At 44.3% G+C, this 13411-nt stretch overlaps 1 protein-coding gene across 1 annotated transcript; it reads left to right on the forward strand.

The window, feature by feature from the left end:
• Nucleotides 1-500: 500 nt before the first annotated feature.
• On the forward strand, nt 501-8097 carry LOC146189410 (NPC intracellular cholesterol transporter 2-like). The gene is made up of 4 exons (XM_084604239.1): nt 501-750; nt 3582-3680; nt 4775-4953; nt 7605-8097. Exons 1-4 carry the CDS (start codon nt 636-638, stop codon nt 7686-7688), a joined length of 477 nt encoding a protein of 158 aa, XP_084460365.1. The 5' UTR covers nt 501-635; the 3' UTR covers nt 7689-8097.
• The last annotated feature ends 5314 nt before the right edge of the window (nt 8098-13411 follow it).

Genomic DNA, 13411 nt, shown 5'->3' on the forward strand with positions numbered 1-13411 from the left:
ATATAAGGTAATTTTGCATCGAATAACACTGCCTCCTCCACCTTGACTATCAGATGGATGCTAAGAAGGTGGCGAATAACACCACCCTGAATGCTGCCCAAAGAGATTGCTGCACACTTTTGATTCGAGATCACATTATCCCGTCCGAGTTTTGCCAGAAGATGATGTTAATTCCCCGCATAGCAAAATGCATGTGTGGGAACGAGTTTCCGCAGTGAGAGCCGCAGGCGACTAATTAACGTTGTTGCCTCGTACCCATAAAAGCGAAGCTTAAGTTTTCTCCATGTTTCTACTTGTTTCTCAGTTTTCCTGTTCTATTCGGATATCTGGCCCAGTGCCAACGACGATAATGACGCCGGATTTTCAGCGATGTTTGAGTTACATGTGCGATTCTCTCTTTGTGCTTCGTGCCTACTCCTTACAATACAAAAGTAACCTTAAGGGGTAAGAGCTAATCATGGAACAACAAAAAAAAAGCAGCGAGTCCAATGCATGGGGAAAGGGGCACAACGCAAGTGAGGGCGCGGTACTTAGACTATCATTTCTGGTACGAAAAGGAAGCGCTGTCTCCCCGAAGTGCGCATTCGACCGCGCGTTTGCTTGCAAAACACAGGCACCCGCGTTGTCCGTCCGTAATGGCCCACCGTCCCAGCTCGCCCATCGCATGTGCAGCTGTTGTGTTACCAGGATTGCTGCTGTTGGCAGCCGGCAGCGTTTCCGCTTTCGACGTGTTGACTCCGGAGAAATGTGGTGAGCCAATATTTTCGGTTCTTCCCTAACTAGTTATGACTGAGGATGCTGTAGATATGACTTATCGAGAGTTCTTCTGTCGCAGGGATGGTATGGCGAAACTAGTTCTGAAAGAAAAAAAAAAAAGAAAGAAAAAAAAAAAAAAACTTACTGCCGCTAAGGGCCGGCTACCTTAAGAAACACGGCGAAGGCTTGCGGCCGGGCTAATATTGTGTCTGCAAACAGGATATTCTACGTTTCGTGAAACAGTTCGCAGTTTTGCACCTTTTGGGATCGCCAGCATATAATTTCGTTACCTTAAAATAACGGAAGCACTAATTCATACTATTGTTTTAAGCCAGTAATCCTTGCTTTCGATTACTTGATCAGCTGTTTCTCTTTGTTCTTAAGCATACTTGACTAATCAGGTGATCGGATAGAATTTCATCTGCCGTCCACAATCCTCTCGTTTAAACATTTTTCTCACGTTTTTAGTAATGCCGGCGAAAAGCTTGTCGAAGGTAATCCTGAATTTGTGATGGAATCAGCATGAATTAATACCTAGGCTACTGGTATTAGCTTTGTACGTTTTGTGAAAATACATCATCCTGTCACGGTGTTTTTCCTTTTCTTAGCAATATAGTACTCGTCATGCCTTAATAAACTCCTCTTTAGAATGTCGCGTCCAACGAAACTGCCCTGTTGCTTTAGATGCGCGAAGGTAAAGAGGACTTTATCATATTTTATGGTTTCGAAAGTTTTGATTTCACTAATGAGCTTCAGATTTTAGCAAAAATATTTGTGCAGTAACGCTCTTTTTTTTTTTTCACGTAATCATTTGAAGGGGAGGGAGGGGGGGAGAAGAAGACTAGTCACACTCTGGTTGCAGCTTTTAGCCATATTTTCGCACGCAGTAGTTGGAAAATAAAGCATTTCTATCTATGAGCGAGGCGGACTGAAATAAGTACGAAACATGAGCGCTCGCCTGATACTTCACATCTTCCTGGCGTCCCCTTTCTTTGCGGAACTTTCATCAAGAGCAATTTGTATTCGACTCAGCTAGCTTCCCAGTTATTCTCTGCTTCTCCTTTAATGCCTCGCCCACAACCTCTGTGAAAAGTTGGAGCACTATGCCTCGCATAGCGTGAGCTATCCATACTTTGGGGCTGGTAAAAAGCCTTTGTAGAAGAATGCTTGCATTTATTCCTGTATGTGTGTATTCCTCATCGTTTTTAGATAGTCCATATGAGTTAAAAATATTTATTAAATTGTCCGCACCTGATACCACGTCCGGAGTGCTCACTTATAGGAGTGTTATTTCGGTTAGGTTTAAAATGAAGAATATTACAGACCGGGCGCTGTTTTTTCCTGATCAATGTCTTTTCCCCTAATCACTTTTTTTTTCTAATCAACGTCTGAAGCTAAACTAGAGTTTTTATATTCCGTGCAATACGCTGTCACATGACTGACGGTGTAAACATTATGTATGGTAGGGGAACTACTATAAAAGTTAATTTCCCCTTTTGCTGAAGAATTTTGTTCAAGTTTATTTTCGTTATTCTACGGTGCAAGAAGACAACACAAGGAAGAATACCACATCACGTGCGCACAATACCGACTGTTGACTGGAAGGGAAACGAGCATATTTAAATCCCGGACCACGCGTGTGTGCAAGCCTTAAACGCTCTCAACTCTGCCTGTAACAGTAAGCAGCTGATTTAACTAAACACATACGACTAAACTCTAAAAAATGGTAACAAAACCAAACAATCCATATCGATAGCATAATCAGTTTATCTTTGCAAAAGCAGCAAATTCACGACCAGGTGGCACGAGAAGTTTTTTGAAGCCTTTTTGAATAAAAAGAAGGGGAGCATGTTTATAAGTGATAACTCTGTGGCTCTTCGAAAAAATGAAATGTGCTACATTAATTAGCATAAATTACTTTTTTTTCTCAGTGTCTGACGACCTGTCTTTGGGTGGTACTGTGCAGTTGCTTTTCTGTTAATTAGCTTTGTTTTCGTTATTTAACCTTATTTTTTGTTTTGCTATTACGTTTCAGATTCTGACTGCTATTGCTTCGAATACGTGATACTGCTTTAGCTACGATTAACTGACTCTGCTAATATTTGTTTGGTTTTGTTACCTCTCTTCTAAGTGTTTAGTCATGTGTTTAGTTAAGTCATTTGGTGCTCTTGAGAGTAATTAAGTGTTGAACACATTCTTCTTTCCTTCTTTGCCCAGTAGTGTCATGAACCAACTCGCCTCACCAGACCATCATTCTAAAGTAACTTTAGAATGACTTTAGAAGCGGACAGTAGCCCAACAAACCTTTGCGATGTGTTGTTGCGACGAGCTGACCTTGCAAGCCTTGCGTATCATTGCAACTCTACTAATGCTGAGCCGGTGAGGCGTTGCTTTGTTTGCGTGTGGCTTCACGTTGATTTCCGCTAAGTAGTTCCAAAGCTGAAGGTTGCGTTCGCATGATTAACCGTGCGTTCACTGTTTATTTTCCCGTCGTTTTTCTCAAGACTGCTGAGAAATAAACATTTGCGGTAACTTTATATTCGGTCCTTCAGATGTTTTGTAAGGAACAATAGTCTGAAGCGAAGCTCTCAGAGCGAGGTTCCTATATCGATGTTCATGAATTTCGAATTGGGCCATGAGGCACACCTTCTAAACGCTTTGAAATCGCATTGTCCTCAAATGTGTGAGGTGCCCGATGAGCTCTTTTTTTTTTTTTTTTTTTTTTTTTGTGCACGTGACGATGCTACCCACTTCTTTTGCACAGAGTTTATTTAGGGTTTTGATAAAGTGCGAAATTATATTTCCATCCCCTTTATATTTTTCAGGAGGCGACTACAAGGAAGTTCGAGTGAGTTCCTGCCCGGAGCTTCCCTGCGTCTTTGAAAGAGGAAAGAGCGCAAGCGTCGAAGTGGACTTTGTCCCAGGTGAACCTCCTGCTTCGAAAAGTAGTGTTTAAAGGCTTTGACTTCCCACGATTCGCCTTTCAAGCAAAGCGCTGTTGAGTTTGCGTTATCGTGAGAATGCTACATTATTCATGTGAAGCCTTCGTAGTTGCGTTGGGCTAAAATAATTGAGTACCACTTTGTAATGAAAATTAGAATACCTGAGCCGAAAAGGAGATTTTATCGGGAGGAAAATCTCCGAAGTGTTCTTACACCGGAAGTTATTTGCGTGTGCGCGTGTGTGTGTGCGCGGAGTTTATAGAGTTTAACCTCCCAAGGCGCCCGTGTGCTGTGCGATGTCAGTGCAGGTTAGTAGACGCCCGTGTCCTTTCTCTTGGACAAACATTGTTTTCTTATCTCCAGTGCGGAAGGCCTAATTGTAATCTGAACGGAAAAGCGTGCTCCGTTTACCTGTACATTGTGTAAGTTGAATACGTTTTCAATATATTCGCGTCATGTAATGGTGAGAGGTGCTTGTTCAGGACTTAAAGCGACGAAAAATAGTAGTGTAAAAGGGATGAAGTAGCGTGCACTGCAAGATAGTGGTTTTCTATAATGGACTACACCTGTGGCTTTTTATTATTATGCATGGACAAAGACAATGTTACCTAATGCCTTTAGAGTTTGGAAATATTTACCTTTGCTCCCAAAAAATCGATGATATCCAAAGGCGAATTTATTTCTTTGGGAGTAGTTTTGTTATAGATTTGCAGCAATCGTTTGAACACTAATAAATCAGCTTTGTACAGAACTGCCATGCGGAGTGTGCCGCTAACCGAGGTTGTTTTTTCGAGTAAGCATGCAACCTGTCACCAGATATCAGTATTGTACAGACTTCTGACTATAACAATAATGTTCCCAAGGGTCCAAGAGATGCGTTTCTTTAATGTGCGCGCTTTCGTGTTGCCCGTGTACACGGACTTCTCCATAGAACATTCTCTGCTTCGTCGTTCTTTTCTGAAGATAGATATAATGCAGACTGTGGTAAAAATGAGCACAGCAGCTCAGCATGTGTTCTTTCCTAATGCTGTAATCACACTTATATTGTGGATGCGTATTTTTACGTTTGCCCACAGCTGAGAACTTCGACAACCTCCGAGCATCCTTTCGAGGGGAGCTGACTCCGGGCCAATGGCTACCCATGCCGGGCTTCAAGAGGCAGGCTTGCACCAAGAGTGGCTTGCAATGCCCCCTGGAGAGCGGGAAGGTTTACACCTTCTCGAGATCCATCGCTGTGCTTCCAGCGTTCCCGCAGGTATGCATTTTTGTAATATTAATAATCAGCCCTAAGGACGGAAGGAGATTTCTGTATAAGCCGTGCGGCAATCGTCCGTCCAATGGCGAGCTCAGAATTAACAGGCGATCGAGAGCTCATAGCATCATATAAATCTGATCAATAACGTACATCTTGCTCAGAAGATGGCAGAGATTCATTTCCCGGTTAAACACGCGGTGCATAGAATAGATATGGAAAGAATCGATTAGATACGATATTGACACTACACTGAAATTATATGGAACCTGGGCCCGTATTCAGAGTTTGCGTCATTATCGAAGTGTCGCTATCTCACGTGATCTCGAGTCATCTGATTGGTCAAAACACCGGAACCCGGTGTTGCCACTGCGAAACCGGAAGAGGTGACATCATGTTCCGTCGTTTCGACCAGTCACATTACTCGAGGTCGGGGAGATAGCGACACTTTCGATAACGACGCGAACTCGGAATACGGGCCCTGTTCGCTAAGAGATACGGAAAACGTCATATGTGCTCCACCCTACGAGAGAACAAGGATGCCCTCTCAAGCAACGTCTAGTGGCGCCATGCATCATCAGTGATTGGTACGAACGTAGAACAAACCTACAACCTAGCTAGAGCCACGCTGATGCAATTAACTGCACGTGTGCAATGGCAAGCCTTCTCTAAGACATGTGCACGACTCTTGCAGGATACGAGTTTTAAACTGTAGGGGAGCTTAATGCGCAGCGCATTCATTTTCTACAAGCAACGTCCACGTGTGTAAAGTGGTGCCTAACGACCTGCTCATAAAATATCCATTACGAAGCCAGCAATACGACTAGAGTTGAAAAAAAAAAATAAAAAGTACAGTGCTGCATTACGATCTCCTTACGCGAGGAAGTAAGAAATCAAGATTACCAGTTGTGTGCCTACTTACTTTGAGCTCGTTCGGCAATGCGTTGCTTTTCCGAAGTATTTAATATAAATTTTGCTTTTTAATTTTTTATTTTTCATTTATTTTATTTCTTTCATTCCTTGTTTTCTTTTGTCTATTTTTATTTTATCTTTTTTTATGCCTCTTGTGCTCGCCCTCAGCGCCTCCGGCGTCCTTACTATAAGGCAAGATTTATCGACTGGCTCTTAGGTGTCAGCGTAGAGTATTGCTTGCGAAAAAAAAAAAAATACTGATTCGTGCGCTCGGCTGGGGCACGGAAAGATAGATGGTAACAGATGTTTGGTTTGGGCTAGTTGGTAGCAGTTTTTAGTTATGACTCTGCTTTTGCCTCGCATGCTTTTTCTGGTTTTTAACCTATGACTCTGCTTTTACTTCCCTTGTTTTGGGCCCTTTCAGGCTAGCTCGTTGCTGTGGTTGGGTTCTTTGGCACCGCCCCTTGGCCACGATGCTGTTCTGTTGTAATAAGTTCACAATGAGTTTTTTTATTAATCTGTTGATAATGCTTTCCGGCCCTCCTCCTTTTCCGTTTGGTTTTTCCGGGTCAAGATTGTCGGCCGCCCTTTGTTAAACTGTGTTTGGTCGTAGCATAAGGCCTCTTGATTGTCACGTGAGTTCTGACATAAATTTTGCTGCGGTTTTCCTAGAAAATAAAGTTGTCAGTTAGCGCCTGTCCTGTCTACATTTGTGTTTGTTGTCCCCGTCTTTTTTTGCGCTATGTCTTCAAGAAAGATAGATGGCGCTTGGATTCCTGGCGCGGACATGATTCGCTTTTTTTTTTCGTTTTTCTGAGGACGCGCCGTGGTGACAAGCTCGTGTATACGCCCTCACGAAGCAAGGAATCCGAATGGTTTCCCATTAAAATAGAGAAGGCTGTCAGTACAAAGTATGGCGGTGCTTGCAAAGTAATATAGTCTTGCTTAACCCACCCACGTAGGCAAGTTGTCGCTTGACGGTCCGACACTTGGAAAGCGGCGAGATTCGCAGGCTATTTTTTTGTATCACGTGCGTTTCAAGCAAAAACACCGATTGAAAAAAGCATCGTTCTGTATTTGGCGCTCGAGAATGGCAGGATACCATTGCGATCCTCACGCACGGCTAGCACGGATCTATTTTCGGGAATTCGGCATGAATAGATATATTGAAATTCAGAAACTTGCTCCTGAAGCTCCCGAGTGGCTCGGAAGATTGGAGCCATTAGTGACCCTAAGAGAATTTTAGCATGACGACGCCACAACCCACCTGGCTGATTGTTGTATTAATGAATGCTCATTGTGCCCTGTAAGTGGTTTTGTGTATTGTGCGGAAGTCAGGCAATAAAGAAAAAAAAAAAAGTCACGAGAAATGGCCCACAATACGTGCGGACGCCAATGGATTTAAAATTTGATTAAAAGTATTGGAGGAGTCTACGGTACGACAAATGTGTCTTAGTGTCCCTCATTGACATCGGCCTTATTTGACGCCTTACTGGAGTGGACGAACTACATTTCTTCAACGTTCTCAGACATCGCGCAGTAAAGGAGCCTTGCGTTTCGCCCATGTCAACTGTCTCCGTGGATGGCATTAATCCCACGCTCAAATGACTGAGGCGGGGTTATTTGATCGCGTTGTTGCGCTTTAGCTGATATGCGGAGCGCTAAAATGCATATATCTGAACTGGTTTGCCTTTGAGATCTGTTGCTGTCACCGCATGACGTCACCTTTTATTTTTTTGCAGTTAGAGCTAAAGGCGGAAGTTCGGCTAGAGGACGCCAACAAGACAACGATCTTCTGCTTCTACGTGCCCGTGAAGATTGTCTGAAGCCTACCTTTCTGTTTAGTGTGCATCCATGTCTCGTGTTTGTGTCTGCGCTACCTTGGTGCCTATTGCATGGAAGAATCGCTTGTCGCGCAATGTTCGCCGTGAATTAAAAGCACTGTGGCAACCTGGCTCACAAAGTCGATGAAATAAACAGTACGTCAACACTGAGATAACAACGTGGTCTGGTGCTCTGCACTAAATATTGTTCATTGTTGAGTACGTAGTAATGGGTGAACGCCCTCATCTTAAAACGAATGGATCAATTCGCCATGTCTCTTTTCTCGGTTGGCGTTTGCGGAGACTTAAATTCTGTAAGCATAGGTACGTTGGTCAGCAGAGTAAAAAAGTCAAGTTTCCAATGCCTAGTCCGTCACGGGCTCCCCATCCGTAATCGAGGAAGGAGAAACTACATGCGGTGGGGTTACCTAATTTTTTTTTTTTGTGTACCTGAGGATTTGACCACTGTCCGGATCTTCAAGAGACAATTAAGACAGTATATATATATATATATATATATATATATATATTTCATATTGAAAAGCTATTCCGGGGTTGTACCTTGCAGAGTTGCGGTTATTCAATAAGAAAAAAAAAATGGATTTTTTCGCTGAGAAAATTTTCAGTTTTACTCGGGGTGTGCGAGTATTGAAATTTTCGATTGCGAAGCGGATGCGAATGAACAAAACGTTTTCAAATATCGGATCTATGTGATGAGTAAAATGGCTAAGAAATAATATTAGAACATGGCAAACTCTCCCTCATGTGTTTGTTTTCCCAATGCGCATGGTATTTGCGAACAAAATTAAACTAGAATTGCGCTGAAGTTTTCACCCTACAGGATAATTCGGTATAAATTTAATACAGGAGTTCGTATGCCTTTTCATAGTGCAGAATGGGCCTGCATGAAACAGGGCGTAGTAATACCTCGGCCGAAGACAGCGAACATTAAACGGGAATTCCAGGTACCAGGCAAAATGTTCCAATTAGCCGACAGCTGGAATTGTCGAATGGGCCTCAAAAAATCACCAGGTAATTTTATCTGATGAGCACCGCCTGTATAATGGGTTTCTGCACTGGAGTTTAAACCTAAGCAAGCACAAATTTCTTTTAGCGCTTTCGCCAAGTGCTCTGCTTTGCGCCCACTGTCGGGAAGAACTTCGCCAACGTTTATCTCAGTAAGATGGCATGGCAGTGGTTCCTCTTCACAAACGCGGTCTCGTGTTTTGGGGATGCTTCACCGCAGAGCACACGGGGCGAAGCATTGCGGTGAAGAGCGCAGTTAGGTGAATTCGAAAATTTGTGACCATTCGGTAATTTTTGAATATTACGAAAATTCTCAATATGAATTTTTCAAGTGGATTACAATTCCAATAACGAGTAAGCGAGTATATTTAAGATAGAATAGCACGAACTATGGAATAAAGAAGCTTAGCTTTTACTGCAAAGATCCTGATTGGTTATACTGTGGTAATGAGAATAATTGGCTCAGTCTCACAATACGTGCTTATATTATCAATGCACTGATGAAGGCAAACAATTCCTGTAAAAATAGCCATCACTGTTACCTATCCTCGGCCAACGAATTGGGTACACATTGCTTGCAGCGATTACCGCATGAATCCCTTAGAACTATTGCAAACCCTATGGAAAGAAAAAAAACTGCACCTTCGCTTAACCAGCAACAGTGTTGGGAATTGTCTTTCTTTTTATTGCAGGCAAATTCCTCTTTCTCTTTTAAAAGTACGCGGGGTACTTTTTATGAATCTCACCTTGGAAATCTTTTTGTCGCATGTTTTGTATAAAAGAGTAGTCTTTATTACGCCCATTGCAGCGAGCAAATAAAGGAGGTACAAAGCATCGGATCAATATTGGAATCCATTGTCAATGTGGTGATCATATCTAGGGCCGGACAATTACGCTGCCAATATTGGGCCGATGTCTTAGTTTATTACTTTAAGAAAAATGTCTGGGCATAATTTTTCTCAGATAAACTAGTTGTGTTCGGTGCAACGCTCGGTCGACCGCAGCCAAAGCTTTCGCTCCACCTCTAATTTTCTTGGTTGCCTATCCTCTCGCTCTCCACCATCGCCACCGCTCCTCCCCTACCCTCGAAAAGCAACCCTCCCCCCCCCCCCCCCTTTTTTTTTTGTCTCCCGTAATACTAGGTTTCCCACCCTCGCCGCTTGCTCTCACGCCGTCTTCCTTTCTGTCCTTCCTGTCCCTCTCAGCGCAGTTAGACAGTTTAGTAAAACTTATCTCCGGTACCGGTCCACTCAGCCGGCTAGCGAGCGTGCGCGAAACGCTCAGACGGGGGCACACGATCAGGCCGGCACTTCCGTTCTGCTCGTATGGGTCCTATACCCTCTTTACACGGCTGGCTTAGCCACGGTTACGCTTAACCGAGGTTACCGAACTTAACCACTGTTAACCGCCAATCGCGGTTAGCTGTGCTCACACAGCTCGCCGCCGTTCTCGGTTACGGCCGCCATTGCCCATAAAGTACAACCGAAGCGACGCGGTGATCTGCGGAACGAAGCAGCATTCACAAATACTTTATTTATAATGTAGTTTCCGGAGTGCCGTCTGGCAAGGCGTCAACAACGCGGTGAAGCCCCGCACGATGGTAGCACCTCATCGACCATCGTAAACACCGCCGCGTTGGCCCCTCTTCCCGCAGACCGTACGCGAACGACACGGCGGTTCGCTTGCGCCGACGTCAGAAGCAAAGCGTGCTAAATTTATTGGCGTCTGGAATACTAGCCGAATATCAGAATTGAATCACTCCTGATCACTGACCAGCGGCAAATTGCTGGCAAGACCGATAACCGCGATACTGTCAAGTTTCTGTTAGAGACAGCTGCCGCTGGTACATTGCGGCTCATCGTTCTGCTTATACTAGCTCTGCGATTAATGTATCGCCAAAGTTTATCATATCGTTATTTTACGACGGCAGAACAGGATTCACAATAAAAATGTTTCATGAGTACACCATTTCGACATATGTTATGTTGAGGCAGAAAAGGAAAGAAAAATAAAGAGCCTCGGCCCGACAGCGTTGATCAGTTCCAAAGCGCCGACCGCCGCGGCTTCGAAGAGAATAATTTAGGCCTATTGACGACTAGGGGGTTACACACCCCGCCGTCGTTCGCCGCGCTCGCACGCTTCACCGCCGCGGTAAGTGTAACGTACCTCAGCCTGCTCGCAGCATTCCGCGCTGCAAACGTTACGAACTTGTGCACTTTGACGATAAAGCTAACACAGCACATTTTTTGGCGTTGCGCTCTCAGCACCAAGCCGCGCAAACGATACTGCAGACACAGGACGGGGCTTCGCAGACGCTTGGCTGTAGGCCGTAACCGAAGACGCCGGGTGGCACAGTAGACACCGCCTATTCAATACGGGCAAAGGAGTACACACTGTTGAAGCAGACACGCTCGTACGCTTCGCGCACTCGGCTGCCGACGAGCAGCCTCCGTCAACAGACGCCGCCATAACCTCGGTTAACAACGCGAACCGAGGTCGCCAAACTCGGTTTGCGATAACCGCGGTTAGGGGTGTAACCATGGTTTGGTCTGCCGTGTAAATGGGCTAACCACGGTTTCGCGTAACCACAGTTACGCTAACCATGGTTAACTCTGCCCGTGTAAAGAGGGTATTTACACGGGCAGTCCTAACCATGGTTAAGCTTAACTACAGTTACGGCGCTTAACCGTCGTTAGAGCGAACCGCAGTTAGCCGCGCTTACACACAGCTCATCTCGGTTAGTGCGACGGAAAAGATCATGTGATATCCGCCAGAGTGAAGTTATAAATTCACCTATCGAGGCGCGTTATTAAACAAAGCTACTTTAAAAGAATAAGCAAAGGAAAAAATGTTGTGTTCCATGCTAAGACTGAAACATCTTTTTACTTGAACATGTGGCTGACGTTAGCGAAAAGCTAAAAGGAAGTCTTAAACAAAGCTCACAGTCGACACTTTCGCCTCTTTTTACCGTGACTGCGTACTGCGACACATCAGTGCTGGTGCTTTCGCTATTTTCGCGTTTTTTCTTTCACCGTTGGTGCGACTTCGTTTTCTGTGCACTGTGCATTTTTTGTCATCAAGCCTGCGATGGTCCTCAGCAGACCTGCGGCGTACTGTCACGATCACAATATTGCGGGACGTGTGAGAGCGTGGCAAAACTGCGTTCTGCGCCTTCTAACGGCGCCCGTCCGCTCCAGTTACCCTCGCAGGCTTCTCTGTACCCTTACTCCTACCTTGCGCTCAGCAGACGCAGATCGAAACCGGCGCCAGGTGACGCTTTGATATCTAGCGATAGCATGTGCCCCAGCCGCTGTGATGAGTGAAGCAGATTGCGCGCCGTGTTTCGCCGCGAAACACCCCCATCAGCTTTAGTTGACTGCAATGGGCGCTTTGTTTTCTTGTGTTTACAAATACGTGCAATCTTGCTGCTTTCCAACATTTATCGCACTTGTAGTCATGTCTTACGCAGGTGTAAATTCGTCTAAACGATTGATCGAACAGAACTTTAACTAAAATTTCATTTCAAACTGTTTTGCAGGTTTCATATTCAGAGTACGAAAATGCTAACATGACTATAAACTGTTAAGTTCGTATTTGATTTGTTAGCAAGGATGTGCTATTCATATTACATTTGATTGGTTTGGAACAGGTACTATTTGCACGTCCCTACATGATTTACCCCAGTAGGCAAAAAAATCGTGCAGCACTCAATGCAGGCAGATATGAATTCTTGATAAGTTCTTAAAATGCGTTTCAAGACAGCAACTTTTTTGAATTGCAAATTATATGGACAACTGTACTACAAAAATTTAAGCAATAAAAGATATCTGTTCATCTCATCGCATGAACTGTAATGTCATGAACTGCAAACCAACAAACTTTCAGTACTTTTTATCACTCTTTATTGAGAGTGTCACTGTTTTCTTTATTGTCCAGAAATTTTGCTAGCAGTCCTACCATACTAGCATTAATTTCATTGCCCTCTTCTTGGAGGCGAACCATTTTTTTTTTTTGCGCATTTTATGCGCCTTGCGGTCAGAGTGAGCTGCCGCCTTCGCTTCTCCTTTATGGAGGGCCAACAACTGTTCCAGTGCTGACCCTTGTCGCTTGCGGCGAATTTTTAGAGCATTGCTCCTTTCAGAGCTTGTGCCAGCACCGGCTGTGTCTCCGTTAATTGCATCTGTACTAAGTTATACAGGTACTGAAGCATTTGCACTTGCACTGCAGCTAGGGGAGCTGGCAGCAGTTAGTGTGAGGCCGTCTGTTGTGCTCTCTTCAGGCACTCTGTCATCCCATGACAGCAGCACGTCTGAGCCGTCTGGTGCCTCATTGACGACTGGCAGCTGCACATGATGAAACATGGGAGACGGCATGTTTTATCATCCCAGGAGAGAGGAAAGCAATCATAGGCTGCAACAGTATATTGAGAAAAACACAAATTTGTGCTGGCCACAATGGAAAAAGGCAGAGGTCCAAAATTTTCAGAACATAACTATATAAATATAAGATGAAGAGCCGAGCAATACAGTATACGAAGCTCATCGCTCAAAATAAATAAGGAACAATATGTTAAACTCATGCAACCATATGGGCATGGTCGACCCAAGGTTAAAGCCACCTGAGGAGTGTGACTTGCGCAAAAGTATAGAATGGATGGTTATGGGAGTGGTTCACTCTACACAAGCCCCAGTCAGTTCATT

This window comes from Amblyomma maculatum, chromosome 5, assembly GCF_055883805.1.
Source record: "Amblyomma maculatum isolate TAMU_Amacu chromosome 5, ASM5588380v1, whole genome shotgun sequence".
NCBI lineage: Eukaryota > Metazoa > Arthropoda > Arachnida > Ixodida > Ixodidae > Amblyomma > Amblyomma maculatum.